Here is a 17500-nt window from a genome sequence, read left to right on the forward strand (position 1 = left end):
AAAGAGTCGCACAGTGTCGTGAGACAGGGCCAATACAGGAGAATTCTTCCAACTGAGTTTTCATGTCACACAAAGGTTGCAATTTTTCCTCAAGTCTTTTCAGACTCTGACCATTAGCACAGTTAAGGTTAAAACACAACACCATTATCAGCAAAGTCCAATGAGCTGCATTAGCTTCCATTATTTGCAAAAACATTTCAGTTGTCCAGCGACTAAGTTCACTTTATACAACCTGGATGATGAGTAATCAGATAAAGTACCACTCAGAGATAAATATTAAGTGAACCACGGAATGCATTTCAAGCTAGTCTTCAACTAGTTTGCGTTTGAGTTTCAACATGTTTGCGTTTGCATTGAACCCAAAGGCAACAGCCTTCCAAAGCATTTTATTGCATCACAAAAGGTCCAATGATGCGTTTGAAAGGTAATTTGATAAAATAAACAGTCTTGTTATCTTGCTATGCAAAGTTCAGCTTTGTTGCCCTTTTACATACAGTCATGTACCAACAACACAATTTTTAAAGGCGTCAAAATGAATAACAAAGGCTACATGCATTGAAAAGAAACTGGTCCGCAAATATGCATTGGTGTTTTTTTCCAAACAAGTTGAATCTTCGTTGTTAACAATTTAGATGGTTCGCTTATCTTTCAGTGGTACTGTTTACGCTCAATTTTGATATCCATCAAGAAGCATCATGTTAGGCTAATAAGGTTAGTGTTAAATTGGAGTTATTATTTTCAGGGTAAGGGCAAATACTATGTTTACTTCAAAAGTGGACTTTGGAGGACACTGTGACATTTATCGCTGATATTTCAAGACACTGCTGAGTGATGTTTGCCAGCACTTGCCTAAAACTAATTACTTTGTTCACTGCAGCGGTTTTTAATTGAGTGTCGTAAAACAAATTAATACCAAAGTAAGTACTTCGACCAATCACAGCAGCTGCAAACAGCACCATGAATCAATCCAAATTCGTAGTAATTCCACGTAACTTGCTCACAGCACTGGAAAAATCATGCGCGCAAGTCACGATTGGTTTTGGTTTTCCTTCTCATTGTTTGATAAACTAGCGCGAGATTTTTAAACCAATCACAAAGCGTAGCAATTGCAATGGCGTAATTACTTTCGACAGTCATTTGAAACCTCTTCAAACTCTCTCCTTCAAAGTCACTGTTTTAGAGGATCCTTAAAAGCTGAAAAACTAGTTGTAATTAATTTTTATCTACAACCACGCAAGGAAGAGAAATGGGTTTAATAACAGGTTGACTTCACAGACTACTTTTCATTGGGAGAGTCCATTTGACAACAGGAAGGCAAAGTATTTTGTGATTTCAACCTGGTATTGAACCCAATCCCTGTCATTCCTTAGTCATGGATCAAACTACAGTAAAACCACTTTTCCTGTCTTTCAAAGAGATTACACGTAGAAAAGTGAGTTTTCAATTAAAAAGTAGTATAACAACAAAATAATAGTCTAAGAGAATAAGTAGAATGGAAAGGTTTGTTGGGATGATACATTGTATGTGTAGGTGTTGCCAGTAAAATCCGTTTTCAGATTGAATCCGTTTTACCCAGGTTAAACTGATGATCCTCATTTTACCTTGGTTCTGAATACGCACTCAGATGAATTGGAGAAACAATTTTTGGGTCTAAATTAAGCCTGGAGAAACTTAGGGTCAGGTTAGGATTAGTTTTGGTTATGATACATGAATATCAATTGACTTATTACACAAAAGTAAATAATGAAATTAAAGAACTGTGATGGGTTAAGCATGTTCGTCGTTGTGGTGTATTGGTGAAGACGCAGGACCACAGATCTGGAGGATCCGAATTCGAGTACCAGTGAGTGCACAGTATAGTTCTTTGATCTCTTACTATGTTGTAATATAGATAACTGCATAATGAATACAGAAACTGATAAGATAATATAAATCATTAAGATGATGTGTTGAGATTAGTAAGACAGTGCTTGAGGGAAGGTGGAGGTGTTTTCAGTCCTTCTTGGAGGATTGATAGCTGCTTTAATATTCAACCTATAGATAAAATGAGGATCACCAATTTAACCTACAATGTAGGTAAAAATGGATACAACCTGAAAACGGATTTGACCGACAACATAGGCACTTAAAGAGCCAATGGAAACTTCATGATGCTTATTGAGATCAGTGTGCATATGATCCTGGAGACATGCATTTGAGCATAACATCAGACAATATCCATCGAAACCTCAGGTCACACTTCCTTATGTTTTATGCCATCTGTATTCCCAAGCCTGTCAAGTGAGTTCTTGGTCTGATTAAATGAAAGGAAAAACTAGGGTAGTAGCTATAGCTGGGCTGGGAAAGTGGTGAGGGCACTCACCCCCCACCAAATTATCCTGGGTTTGATTGCCTTTAACTTGATCAGTAACTTTACATGTAGTTTACTTTATAGTGAAATGACTGGTAGTTTATAAACTACAAGTAAAATTATGCATGTTTAAACACAACATTGGGAAAACAACAAAATCTGTTTACCATGTACCAGGTACTTCCTAGAATTAGTTTATCATAATCCATATTTCAGTTCACTATTGACTAAATGATACTACCAGAATTATGCAACTGACCTTGCCTAATTTCTTTGTATTTATCTTCATTCGCTAAGAAATCAGGATCAAACTTGAAGATATCTGTTCACAAAAACATAAATGAACATTATTGGAATAATTTTAGAACGCCCAAGTGTTGTTTCTCTCTCAATAAGAATTTTCAAAAAACTGTTTTTACGATAAAGAGGCTTTTCGATACACAGGCCCACTTGGGATCCAGGACAAGTGCAGCTGGTTTTTCTCTGGATGTGGTACAGCTTCTGTGCCAGAGCGAAAATTCAAATTCCTTTACAAAACATCAAACAACTTGAAGACGACATGCAGTATGATCGACTACCAAAAATAATGATAGTCTTTGGTAATTTGGGGCTAACATAAAAGAAACAACATCTTATCAATAATAAAATAACAACAATAATAATAATAATAATAATTATTATTATTATTATTATTACTATTATTATTATTATTATAATGGAACAAACTTTTACGATATAAAAAAGCATACACGTATGATTGAAAAATATAGTTCAACTCTGCTGGTCTGTTGTAAGCACATAATAATTATGCCTTAAAGGATGGTGTTCTGTAATTCAAAGGTACATTGTACATGCACATTATACATGGTTTGTGAATATGAGGGGAAAGCAGATTTTAGCAAGTGTTATTGAAATCCAAAAAGAAAATTGGGGGTAACCACAAACATTTCAAAGATAATTAGTCAACAATATTTGTAAAAAGCTTTAAAAAATAACGTACAAAGCGATGTATGGCGTTCTTTTCCAAATTGAAGCACTATGATCAAATATTTATCCCTTGAGTTTCTAGGTTTATCACATAGAATTCCAGGAAAGATTTAAAATGCCTTTTACTGTTTGGAAATATCTGCCTTGGTTCTGGAGATATTTAAGTTTGAAAATGTGTACAATATGCAAATGAGAGGACTGATGGTGTCATTCTCTCAACCCAATATAACATTAAGTATATAAATAGAGCTATCTCGGTCAATAGACCAATTTCGATATGTTGAAATTCAGTCCGAAACAAAAGACATCATCTCGAGGCTCTGGGGAATAAATTTAAGGATTTGTATGAGTTCATTCCCCAGAACCTCGAGATGATGCCTTTTGTTTCCAACTGAATCTTTATAATATATCATTGATATAATAGATAATTGAAACTTGGAGGGCTAATACACTGTAGTTCTACCAGCAACACACCTATGGTTATAAAGAAATTGGTTCCCATGGCAACTCACTCTTTTCCAGTCCCCTCTGACCTGATTTCAATATTTTTGGTGATCTTGAGCTAGAAAAACACTCAAAGCCACAAACTCGACCTAACATAATTTATTTATATGCTTGCAGGATCATGCAGATAAGGCACCATTGGCAAATATCAAAATACACTGTCTGTAGAATGCCATAGGTGGCCAGCAAAGCCTTAAATATCAGGGAGGTCTGGGGCCCAGTATGTTGCCATGGTCACAAAAATGGTATACTCATATTGTGAAGCACATCCACTAGAATAGTACTGCAAATAATCGAACATTTCTGATACAAATTGGCTGAGATATCATTTCTCATCATACAGTGTACATGTATTTGATGAAAATTCGATGAGTTAATGATGTCATCACTTGGCTAATTTGCATATTTTAAAAACTTGAACATCTCTGGAAGACCCAATTTTCCTTTTGGATATCAAAAGCACTTGCAAAGTTCTGTTTTCTCCACATCGTTTTAAACCTCGCAAAATTACCCCCCCCACCCATCGGAAATCCAAGTATTTCAAGATGCATATGCGCAATAACAATTATATAGTAGGCACCATCCTTAAGCAGTGACCCTAACAATAATAATAATAATAGCAACAACAAAAATTAATGACAATTCCCTTTGAACTTACTTAAAATTTCCTCAGCCTTGGCTTGTTCTTCTAGTCGCAGTAAATGCGTTATTTGATCTTCTTCCTCCACAAGGTCCAACTCTTGAATCACAGCAGGATGATCCTATTACCAAAAGAAATGCAGTGTGATACAATGGTTAGAAAAGTCCTTGTGATAAGTTAGGCGCTCTAATGCCAGACGACTTTACTTGTCAATGGGGGACAGTTCAGGAATCAAATGTTGCAGAAGAGTTGCTCGCTAAGTCACCCCAAGTGCCTTAGCGACTGAAGGAGGCAGCCGAAATTCAGGCTTATCCTGCCTAGGACTCTGACTATGCGAATTTCCAAACAATTCTGTAATTAAGTTCTAAAGGTGTCAGTCATCAATGATAGTCTATCACAACAATGCTCACACAAAATTTTAACATTATGTCTTTTTCTCCAGGCAACAGCCAATGGCTGAACTATGGTATTTCATACGAAGGAAAACAAGCAAATTAAGCAACTACCTTAAATCCATCTTTTCTGATAGCAAACATCACTTCAATCATGTACTGTACTCGCTTATCAATTTCTGCACTGTGAAGAATGTTCCGCAGTCTCTCAAACACAGCTGTATAAAATCAAACGGGATGATAATTTAAAGTGAATGTCATTTTTTTTCTAAAGAACTCTTTTTCCATTTCCTTACAAAAAATAATTCTTATTATTATTCACCAGGTATGAAATTCACCACAATGACCGGTAATACAGTGTAAATAACAATTTACTGTCATACCGTGCCATGAAAAATTGACCATTTAAAGTTGTTTGCAGTGACCAGGTCTTTGAATATAGTGCACACTGTAATAGGTGAAGCTGGAGTTGACTTTCCTTTAATACAATCATCATCACTTTTTGTATGCATATACAAACAAGTTACAGTACATGTAGCATTATAATGACACATAAGGAAAGCAATGAAACTTGTTTGTGTCATAACAAACTCATTCCTCCTTCCCTTTAGATAAGATAACTTCTGTCAATCCCAAATCAGACAGCATGGAAAATGTCACCATCACAGGTTTAAGTTAAAGCAATTTTAAATAAATAAATTTTTCTGAATAGAAAATGTAGAGAATGGAAATACATGACTTGTACACACCATGAACACCACGTGAAGACACTTCTGTCAGCTTCATTCCAACTTCCTTCAAAAACCCAATCTGTAACCAGAATGAGGAAAAAAAGGTCCCTTCTCACAATTTCAACTTAAATCAATGAACACCTACAGTACAAATGTACAGTGTACAAGCCAATGATGACCTGTTTCTCATTTCACTTAAAAGCAAGAAATTTTTTAAAAAGGCAAATTCCTTTGGAATGGTCCTGAGTGGCTTCAATTTATCTTCAAAATCTGGGACACAGCTTGCTTAAATTTACCAAGAGATGCACAATCCCCACATTGATAATTTTGCACGCTAAAGACACACATTTTTCTGATTACAGGGGGGTGTATGTTCAGGTAAATTTGTAGTTATCTTAAGTTTCCTTTCTGTATGCAATGAGTACAACGAGAGGTTCTTTCTACTCACAGCAACCTCCACGCTATCATCAGTGGGTTTGTGAAGCAGCAATGTTAATACTTCCAATGCTAAAATCTCATGAGCCTGGAAATACAAACCATCAAAAAATCATAACTTAAAAAATGCAATTCAGTAAGCAGCTTTCACCATCATCACATTCCAAAGACTAGAAAACAGGTGCTAAGATATCACTGTGACTAAACATTATTTAAACCTCACAACTGATTTCAAGTCCCAAAATTACCAGACGGAGTATGTTAAATCATCTGAATTTGAGTTTTATTTGAAATACAAACCATACCTCTTGGTTTGCAATACTGTCCAGTACATCAGTTCATGGTCACTTTCACGAGACACAAACTGTCTTAATTCTTTGTGGTTTTTGTGTCATTTTATAAGTGCTTAAATCAAATTGCTTCTTTAAGGTCAATTATCTTTTAAATTAATGAGAAATCCTTTTTGGCTTAACTGAAGCAATCTTAAGTACTGGTAATACACTAATCTTCTGTGTATAATTATTAACAAAATTAATTCTGTGCATATACTTACCACTTGTTGGTTAACTAAATGTGCAATAAATCTTGTAGAGGATAAACAAGTCGCCTACAGAATGACAACAAAACAATAGACTTATAGTACCATGAGTTAAACCCAAAACAATATTATTGTCACTTCTTTCAAACAAACCAGTAATCTTTTTTGAAGCTGTTATTTTTTTTAAGGATAAAGGGATCAACTCAAAACCATGGACAAGTAAATGTGACTTTTTCTCTCCAGATTTGCTTTGATGAGGCAGACTCTTAGTCAGTTTTTCTATATGAGTAGAAAAAAATTACTATTAATTTACATGAACCTTTACGTTATAAGAAGTGGTACAAAACAAGCAGTGAGTGTATAGTGCCAAGAGTTCTGGCTACATATACAGTGTATAACCAATCTTGTTCCATAAGAGGCACTTCAATGAGAAAAAAATAGCTTTCCCAAAAAAACGTTGTTTCACACATTCATTTTCCATACGAGGATGCCTGCCTGATGTAGCGAAACAATGAAAACATTGCTAAGGTTGAGAATTTACTAATTTAGAAATATGACATGAGAGGTACATGTAAATGAGCAATATTGAGTTTTCAAAAAATAATACTCAACTGTTATTACATTTACATACCTTATCATTCCTCCTGTATGCTCGTCGAAATTGCAGGATTAATCGACGAAGAAGTAGTTCTCCATTTTTTGGGAACTGCAAAAATGTTAAATAAACTTTTCTTAGTGAAAATTTCACAGGTTAAAATCTCATGGCAAATAAATGAAAAATAAGCATTTTATCATGAAAAAAGGGCATGATTTCCAAAATAACTTATAATAATGTACATGACCTGAAATTCAATACAATTGGCATTTAAACAGTGACTGATTTGAAAACAATTAAAGCTGTGAAAGAGAAAACTATAATTAGACAAGTCTGGATTTACCTAAAACGTTTAAAATGTGTACCCAGTAATAGCTCAAGACAATAAAGTACCGGTAGTGAAATCTAAACAAACCTTTGTATTCAGAATAGCCACAAGTGCCGCATACACATGAGTAAATGTTGGTGAGGCAGCCTGGGCTCGGATAATAGACTGGCAAAGCACACCTCTGTGAAACATTTCAAGGGTGAAAAATGAATATTGTTTAACTAAACCTAGAAATTAAGCTCCAATTCAATAAATATAAGAAGCATTATTTAATAAGTATTCAGTGTCTCAGAAATGTTACAGGTGAGTGTCCTTTGAACCAGAAACCAGCTGAAATCTTAACACTCTACCCATAACCAGTCCTTATCTAATTTGCATGTATAATTATCTGGAATCATAGCGTTTGAGCAAGATTTAGCCCATTATGTCACATAAATTTTAAACTCTAAATAAATTGGGTTCAAACTGATTTCTCTGTTATTGAGCACTGAAATTAAATGATACACTGTACAATACAATGCATACTTATTATAATTATATAGGGACTTTTCAGGGCCATTGAAACACAATCAATGAAACAACAGTGAGAACACAATAACAACAACAAATGTTAAGAATACCAGTTGGTCAGAGGCAAGTTTTACAAGTTAGCTAAAAGTGCAGCCAAGACATTGAACCAAGGACTACCAGGAACAAAATTAATTCACCTATTGGTCAGAACAGGTCTTGAACCCTGGAGCTCCAGATCTCAAGGTAAGCGTTCTAACCAGTGGGCTTCAATGCCTCTAAAACAGTAGGACTTGATTGGAAGGTGTTGGGGTCGTATGTACCTTTTGAAAGTTTTCAATGAGGCTATGTAGCCTCATATGTCGAAAAGAGGATAATTTACTGTTTAAGACACCATCTTAAAGCAGAATTACAGTACTCTTACAATTATTATTATAATGATATTAATCCATACCTTCCTCGCACAATATTTTCTTGAAAAAGCTCCCTAACAATATTACCGATGTTTGATGTGTTAACCTGGGGTTAAACAAAAAAAAATTGATAAACAAAAAATGGAATGTGTAAGATACACTGTACATGTAGAATTTTCTGATGTTAAGCTACAATTCACAGAGGTGGACTGAACTGCAGAAAATCAATTCAGTTAAATTTAAAGGCACAAGGAATGATACAATGACAGTACTCTAACTTTGATTGAGACTGTGCAAATGAGATGCAAGGTGGTTTTCTGCAATCCCACGCCTTGGTGCAGAGCTGGCACCCAACAGAAAACTGTATTCTGTTCATGTGTACATGTTCGCTACTCTCTATAATTAGTCTGATGCAGTTAATGTAGAAGCCATAATTATTATAATCCCTCGACTTCCTGTGAACAGAACAACCCGTGAGGAGATACATGTAGTATCCAAACTCTGCAGGTGTCTCAGCCTCGGAGCTGGGGTTACAGACTTAGTGCCTTCTGGAGGATTAGGGTGGTCCCAACGACTGCAGAGGTCTGCATTTCACTCAACACATTCAGAATCCCTTGATCTTTCAAAGAATCCAAGAAATGAAAAATGCAATAATTACATCAGTAATGAAATATGATAAAATAGTTCCATTAGTGTGGATGATATTTAGCAAACCTTATTGACAAGACCATTAATGCTTTTCTTCAGAGCTTCCCAACTAAGTCGCTGATAAGCTTCACTGAAATTAAAAATAAATGATGCCTAAATTCTTAAGCAACATCTACCGTATTTGCCACTCCACCCACACTTGACAACAGAATGCATGTGGTGGGATAAACATGCTTCTGTACAGCTGTGTTTGGAGCCTTGTTGATTATTTATTGACCAGCAATACCGCTACATGTACATTGTACAAGCTGCAATATACATTGGTTCTGGCTGCTCCAGTTTAGTGCTGATGCATGGGGTCATAACAAGATGAGAATAAGAATACCCTGTGTTAAAAGGTTCGCAGGCAGCAGGGAGATGCAGCCTCCTACAAATTATGTACCAATGCCGACACAATTTATATACTGGTTATTGTTGATTGTCATTGCTGCTTTAAGGGTTTTTCTCGCATGTCACTGGTTTTTCTCCCACAAGGAAAATCAACATGCATCTTATTCCACCTATGACAGTATGACAGGACCATATGGCAGAATACAGTCCTCAGCAGTAACATAATTTATGCTTCCCTCATTATAGTCGTACAAAGTGTTTTTAATGTCTACCACAAAGAAGTGCGTGCAACCATGTCATTATTATAACAGTAACTGATGCAAGTTAAATTGAATTCAGATGAACCTCTTAGCATTAGATGCAGAACATTCTATGTTAACCCATTGATCCCTGGGAGTGAGACGTATTATAACAGATTTTACTCTAACACAAGTCAGATGATTTTACTCGTCAACTGGGGGTGTCCTAGGGCATTAGAGGTGTCAATGGGTTTGAGTAGTCAAAACTTATGTCCCCTCCTTTACCCCATTGATCCCCAGACTGAGACTTACATTCTAACAGATTTTACTCTTTCTAACACCAGATCAACTGGGGGCATCCTAGGGCATTTGAAGTGTCCATGGGTTAAGGGGTCCCCTCCATCAATAAAAATCTGATTACCTGCTCTTGTCTTCAATACTCTCCTGCATCATTTTCAGTCGGGCTGGTGGAATATATGCACCGCCTGGACAAAAATTAAAGAAGTGCAAACAGTATTCCTTTTGAATAAAAACAGAAACCAATCAGCATTGACTACTTTATTATAATTGTGTTGTAGATAACGAATCATACATGTACATGTATGTTGCAAAATAATGGACACCCACAGAGTAATTCCACAAGGAATGCTTCTCACCTAAAATTTGATTTTTATCATCTACATGTCTACATGTTCTCATGCTATCAATGCAACTCCCAAAAAGGTCATATGGAGCGATTTATTCTCCTTTCTTTGTACTTGTTCTGTGAGTAAAGAATGCAATACTCGTCAAAAATCTTGAAACACTTGTGTCTGTTTCCCCTTCCCCAATGTTGATTTGGGTATCACCGTGGTCTCAGTGCTTCAAAACACACGTGGCTCAACATTGGGGAGGGAGAAGGCACATTTCAGGTGGAAAAACAGTGTCAAGTAGAAATCTCAGGATTTTTCTAGAAAATTTGAGAGAAACGGTGTCTGTTTCAATGATTTGTGACGAGTATTGTGGGTTCTAGGTTTTCGGAAAAAGTTCTCTCAACATTCAAGCCCGCATCAAAAGCGCTATAGATGTACTGTGAGTACATGTAGTTCTTTTGCCTGTTTCAGTTTTATAAAATTAGTTTAATAAGTATCCTGTGTTCATTGTGGCAAAATAAAGGAATGGTTGTTGTTTTTCTTTACTGTCCCAAGAGAGTTAAAGGTGTATGAACATTGAAGGTTGTGACAACAGGCCTAACAGTTTATCGCCTTTTAACCAGCTGGCTCACTAAAATGGGAGGTGGGTGCCTGGAGTATCCAGGGGCTTCCCTTGCGGCAAAGCCAGCACCGAGATAAAAAACAACTCCCACGGCTGGCAAATCCCTGCAACCCAGCCATGAGCCCCATTCCAGGCACCCATAACACTGATGGACTAAGTAGGGTGGGGTTGGGAAAAGCTCAAAAACTAACAATGAAAACCACTCCAAACGCTTGAGAAAAACTCATGAAAACCTGGCTGACAAAAAACCACGACAATCCATAAGAGCCTGCACATATGAGTCTGAGCGCTGACAGCTTGACTGAAGGCCACCCAAGAGAAACGATGACTGCTACAGTATAAGCGATGACACTCATGGTGGGTAACTTACTGTAGTTAAATGAGCATTTAACTAAAATAATTATCCAAAAAGACTACAGCCAGCACAAACATTTAAAGAGGTGATTACAAACGAAGGCAGCACTTTCTCCTCACTTATTTAACAAACGTGCATGTGGGTGTTAGCCCAGCCAAACATCACACTAACATACCTGTTTTTGTAAGGAGAGGGTTGTTTGGATCCACCTTCTTTTTTACAGGAGCTGAACTCTCATCTGTGTTACCATCTTTCTCTCCTGCTCCTTTTGCAACTATTTCAGTGCCTTGTTTCTCTACTGGGCTTTGCTTTCTTCCCCTGTGTTCTCTTTCATCATCAGATGGAGTGTCTCGCCGCCTTCTGTCTGATTTATCTCTTTCTCTTTTCCTTTGAACTGTTTTTCTCTCATAGTGATCATCATGAGGTCTATGCCTCCTGTCTCGCTCATGTTCAATGCGATGATCTCTCCTATGATAAGTAGTACTGTCATCGTCACTATCACTCCGTCGTGTTCTCCTGTGGTGTCTTCTGTGATCCTCATTATAATCACCTCTTCTATTCTCCTTGTCAGCTCTACTGCGTTTTCTGCAGAAAGAGACCAAAGTTCCTCACGCTCAACTGTGAGCCAAAAATAACAGCTTACATTCTGAGAGCGATACTTATAGATTCTACTCTGTCTATGTAATGACAGACGATTTTACTCCAGGTGATTGGTCAGGAGGGTTGCTTCTGAGGCATGAGTGGGCTAACAACATCTGGGTCAACTTAAAAACTATGTCCCCTTTAACCCTCTCCCTCCTAAGAGTGATACTTAGATATTTTACTCTGTTTAACGCCAGACGATTTTACTGGTCAATGGGGACCTCTTCCGGGATGAATGGGTTAACAACATCTAGATCCACTGAAAAACCAACATCTAGATCCACTTAAAAACTATGTCCCCTTTAACAACATCTAGGTCCACTGAAAAACCAACATCTAGATCCACTGAAAAACCATGTCCCCTTTAAAACCCTCTCCCTCCTAAGAGTGGCACTTATATATTTTACTCTGCCTAATGCCAGACGATTTTACTCGTCAATGGGGATCTCTTCAGGGATGAATGGGTTAACAACATCAAGATCCACTCAAAAACTATGTTCTCTTTAACCCTCTCCCTCCTAAGAGTGACACTTATAGATTTTACTCTGTCTAATGCCAGACGATTTTACTCGTCAATGGGGATCTCTTCAGGGATGAATGGGTTAACAACATCTATGTCCCCTAATAACCTTTCAGTCCTGAGAGTGATACTTAAGCCTTATAGATTTCACCCTGTCCAACGCTAGACGATTTTACTCATCAATGGAGGATACTTCATAAGTGACCAATGCAAGCCGCCAAACATATTTACATTCCTGCATGTAAATATCTCTGTCTAGGTAAATGTGGGTTTCTGCTGAAACCCACCAGTTTTCTATGGTTGCTCCATTAGACACGATTTAAGATTGCTGAACTACCAGAGCTTTTCTAGCAATGTGATAACGAGTACTCAGGCTTGATTTATATATTTCGTCTTTAGCAAAATTATATGGACTTACCGACGATCTTCCGGCGATCTTGAACGCGATCTCGACCGTGCAGGGCCAGCGATCGGTGAATTTGAATGACGGACGGGCTTTTTCAAAATAACAACAAAAATATGATCGTTAATGCTAATATATAAGCTTTTAGCGTATTACGAAAGAGAGATGTCTCTTTTCTTAACGTTGTTACGACATTTACCTGGACTATGCTTCGAATCCTCGAGCCTTCTACGGCTGCCATTTTGATTATCTCTGTTATTAAAACTCTTCAAAATGTTCCCAGAGGATTAAAAAGTAAGAAAAGCAAGTTTTGCCTGTCAAGAGTTTTCAGTATCTGTGACTCACAAAATTCTCTTCCGATTTCATGCAGCCGCGCCTGGTTTTAACTCGGCAGGGACTGGAGACTGATTACCTTTTTTTCTCGGCACCACGTCACTTCTTCTATTCACACTATCCCGGTTGAAGGGGCTGGCTCGGTTACAGGGTTTCTGTTCAGATATAAACGAAAAAGCCCAATGAGAATTTCTCCGATTTTCTTTGTTCAAGCAACCTCAAAATTATGATAACTTCGCGTTAACTTTATCAAAAGAAGCTATGCCAAGCTTCATCATCGAAGAAAAGAAAAGCAAAAACTTGGTAATGTCAAGAGGGAATGGCATGGGTGAACTCCGCAGCACAGTCAAAAATGAGTCTATATTTTTATCATGTCCCTGAAAAAAAATATTTTGCGCAAGAGCCAATACAACGCAGATTTGGTTTAGTAATTTACTATATTTCGGCTGGCCAAACTGGCCGTCTTCGATACAATGAGAGTTTACGTTGGGTTGCTTCTATGTTCATATATATCAGTATATAGAAAATAGATGGTGACGTAATACTGGAAAAATGTGATAAAATATGGCAGTTACAACTAATTTGAATTCAAATACTAAAAGAGTAACGGAAAAAATAACAGGAGATACTGGACTGAAATAATAAACAGTGAAATCTAATATGTTTCTTCGCGGATATTTAGACCGTGGGGATCAATTGTCCTGCCTTTTGAAATTAAAAAGGTTTGGCTGGCCTCAAAGATTGTGTATCTATTGGAAAAAAATTTTCGATAGGAAATAATTGCATGTCGTTAGACAATGTTGTGGGGAGAAGAGGAAAAATGTCCTGCGAATGTAGTGGGTTTTTATTTGATGTTAAGGTTATCTAAAGTGCAGCGGTGTTCATTAAAGTGGTCCTTTTTAAAAACGTCATTTAGTTTCTCGTATGCACTGTACATTACATCACATTGAATCATGTAGATAAGGTTTTTAGTTTCGCAGGTTATGTTGGAATTAATGGCGCACGTAGCACGCAAAGAACATTTTCTCTCTTCTCCCCACAACATTTCTAACGACATGCAATTAATTCCTATCGTAAAACTATTTTCCAATAGACTCAATCCGTAAGGCCAGGAAAGCCCTTTTAATTTGATCCCAAAGGTCTAAATATCCGCTAAGAAACATATTAGATGCCACTGTTTATTATTTCCAGTATCTTCTGTTATTTTTTCCGTTACTCTTTTAGTATTTGAATTCAAATTAGCTGTAACTGCCATACTTTAACACATTTATCCAGTATGACGTCATCATTCATTTACTATACGTACATGTAGATAGAAGCAATCCAATGTAAACTCTCATTGTACCTGAAGAAGGCTGGTTTGGCCAGCCGAAATATAGTATATTACTAAATCTTTATTTATTATTGTTTCTCAGTTTGTAATTAAGCCGATCAGAGCAAGCTAATTGATCCAACGTACACCTACCTACAGGAGCATTGTCCACTGTTGCTTGCTTGAAAACTCTGGACCCTGAAAAAACATGGCAGAAGCAGTCACGCGTGACGTGGCTTTTCCTGATTGGTCAAAGTGGCGGCCCTTGTTAGAGTATATCTAAAAGTAAGTCCATTTGTGACCTTACGCGTAGGGGCAAGTCCACAAACACTCTTATCTAATTCACTCTTACTGATGTCTTTTTACCACGAAAATACATTGTAGAAGGGCTAACAAGTTCATATGGAGAAAATTTTCAGTCCGATTACCGTGATCTCGGCAACCAAGCCATCCCGCCCTCTCATGTCGAGATCTTAGTAACCGAGCCAACCCGGCCAAAAGGCCCTGAGTTTTGAACTTCAAAGTAAAATCAAGATTCACTGATGAAACTGAACTTGCAACCATGAAAATCAAGTCACCCATTTGAACCATTGCGACCTATTGGTGGTTTCCAGCCAATCTCTTGTACATTGGTGTAACGTTACAAGTGCTGGTGGACGAACAAAAGAAGCTAACGAGAGTTCTTTTGTTTTTGTCCACCAACATAGTGGCGATGACGTAACGTGAAAACTACCAATTAAGGAGCTGACGACGGCGACAAAATAATCATCTGAAAATATTACTTCCAGTTCGCGATTATTCCGAATTGTTCAGGATGGAAAAGATGGCCAACTTTTAATGCGTAACGAGTAAAAAGACCCTGCAATTGCGCTTTAAATTTGTGTACATTTCTATGCCATCCTCTTCCCTGACAACGAGTGAGTTTAAACAAATTTGATGTTATGTAGAGACGTTAGCACTTGACGATAAATTTTCAATTTTCTCTCTGAATATCCACACCATTCTCACCAAATTTCGCTTTCGCAAATTTCATGCCGAGTGACTTGTAGTAATCGCAAAATGAATTATCACAATAACGTGAAATCATAATTTTAGACAACGTTCTCGTAGCCATCGTCGTCGTCCTCAATGTTACGTAATCACAAAACGTTTACTGAACAGCCGGTCAAAAACGAGTGATGTCGCCAAGGTCAATGAGCCAGTTTCACGCTTGGAATAAAAATGATGCAAGAGATTTCTAGTTTGTTCCGCGATTGCACAGTCGTCAACTCTTGTAGAATTGGGCCTTTTCTAGAACGCATGTAAATGGTTTGTTTCTATTTTCGGTGATAATCGCGATAATTTGACTTGGCAGACAAGGATTGGAGAGAACATAGTGCTATGGCTACCAAAAACCGCAGATTCATTGTGCATAAACTTCTGGAATATGTTTAATTAAACAATTTTTATTTTGCGACAAATACCCTGGGTGCCAGAGCAATTTTATTATCAAAGGTCCGACAGAACGCTACGCGATTTCTTTGCTTCGCAGTGGCTAAGTGTTTTGTCGCATCTTGGGTAAAAATCTCCCTGGAACCCAGGTTAAGCGACAAAGATATGAAAACATGGAAAACGGTCCATTTCCTTATGTTTATGTCACTTCCGGTTTACAGTGCCTTCCGTTACTTACACTTACATAAGCTACTGGTTAGTAACCAAGACTTGGTGGGTTACAAACAAAAAATCTGAACTAAGAAAAGAGTGTTGCGCGTCCCGAATTCGCCTCAAAGTACCTCGACAGACCCATTTTAAAGGGATGAGTTTTCATTTCCTTAAACCTCTTGTAAAAATATGAGTGACAATGCACCGAATCCTCTATAATTCTCGAGTTGACCTATTGTAGCTTATGGCTTGTTACGAATTATGTGCCGTCTTCCGTCGTCGTCACAGTGACAATCGATAAAGAAATTGTTCCGAATTCTGAGCCTGCGCAGAAGAAAGCTAAGACCTGTCATTCTTGTCGTCAGTGCTGAATCATTAAAAAAAAACCTTTGGGGACAAGAATGCACATATTCATTTTGGCTTTATTTTCACGTGAAAATTTTTTTCAAATTCACGTGCTAAAAGTTCAAACAAGAGGACCTCGCGTGCTTGTGTCGGGTGATTTTGCACAAGGTACGAAAACGACAGAAAAATCACCCATGTGCTTTTTTTCCTCCCGTATCGACTTTCCCAAATCAATCATCGCTTTTCAATGCCTGCTAACTTTATCTTTAACCCCAATCTACGCGTAAAGTACAAAAAAGGAAAGGAACTTTATTAATATTTAAATGCCTCATCGTTCTGGCACTAATTGGGGTCACTGTAAACTGAAATTAACAATCAAAGTAAATCAAGTCAAATGTTGGTTTTCGATGAGGGGGGAAAACCGGTGAACCCGGAGAAAAAACCTCTCGGTGCAGAAAATCGAAGAGATCCAACAAACTCAACTCACATATGACACCGAGTCTGGAATCTATAGCTTGGCTGTTCTGCTATAGCTCTGCCAAAAACGTACACTCATGTCGAAATGTAAAACTCAGAGTTACTGTTTTGTATATATATATTTTTTGCAGGGGTGGGGCGATTTAAGCCTGAATTGTTGTTTGCCCCTTCCCCCCTCCCCCTTACATTCAACACATGGAAATCACGTATATTACTGTTCACTGCGATGTGAATATCTGATTGTAAGAACCCTTTATTTTCCAGTTTTACTATATTTTGCGTTTTTTAAAAACTATTTCTGAAAAATAAACTAAAATAAAGTAAAATAAGACAAGATAGTATAGCCTGAGATGATTATCAGTATTTCAGAAATTGATGATTAATTAATTGTTAATAAAAATAATGTAATTTGGTTTACGGGTACAAATGTTCTCGAGTCTATCGCCGCAGGAGACGTTTATTTTGATTCTTTAATTTACATTAATAACCTATAACCCACTCGAGGAGAAAACGGAACAATA

The 17500-nt window shown here is 37.3% G+C and overlaps 1 protein-coding gene across 1 annotated transcript in view; it reads right to left on the reverse strand.

Moving 5' to 3' along the window:
• Positions 1 to 13236, reverse strand: part of LOC137985251 (pre-mRNA-splicing factor CWC22 homolog) — a 22626-nt gene extending 9390 nt beyond the window's left edge. Inside the window, exons 1-14 of the mRNA XM_068832817.1 lie at positions 13071 to 13236; positions 12887 to 12963; positions 11482 to 11891; positions 10119 to 10182; positions 9135 to 9198; positions 8462 to 8526; positions 7588 to 7681; positions 7209 to 7283; positions 6593 to 6646; positions 6053 to 6127; positions 5623 to 5683; positions 4988 to 5091; positions 4500 to 4602; positions 2610 to 2672 (exon numbers count right to left, since the gene is read on the reverse strand). Of these exons, the coding sequence (XP_068688918.1) occupies positions 2610 to 2672; positions 4500 to 4602; positions 4988 to 5091; positions 5623 to 5683; positions 6053 to 6127; positions 6593 to 6646; positions 7209 to 7283; positions 7588 to 7681; positions 8462 to 8526; positions 9135 to 9198; positions 10119 to 10182; positions 11482 to 11891; positions 12887 to 12963; positions 13071 to 13112 (1351 nt within the window). The 5' untranslated portion in view covers positions 13113 to 13236. The remainder of the gene's footprint in view (positions 1 to 2609; positions 2673 to 4499; positions 4603 to 4987; positions 5092 to 5622; positions 5684 to 6052; positions 6128 to 6592; positions 6647 to 7208; positions 7284 to 7587; positions 7682 to 8461; positions 8527 to 9134; positions 9199 to 10118; positions 10183 to 11481; positions 11892 to 12886; positions 12964 to 13070) is intronic.
• Positions 13237 to 17500: the final 4264 nt, after the last annotated feature.

This window comes from Montipora foliosa, chromosome 14, assembly GCF_036669935.1.
Source record: "Montipora foliosa isolate CH-2021 chromosome 14, ASM3666993v2, whole genome shotgun sequence".
Classification (NCBI taxonomy): Eukaryota; Metazoa; Cnidaria; class Anthozoa; order Scleractinia; family Acroporidae; genus Montipora; species Montipora foliosa.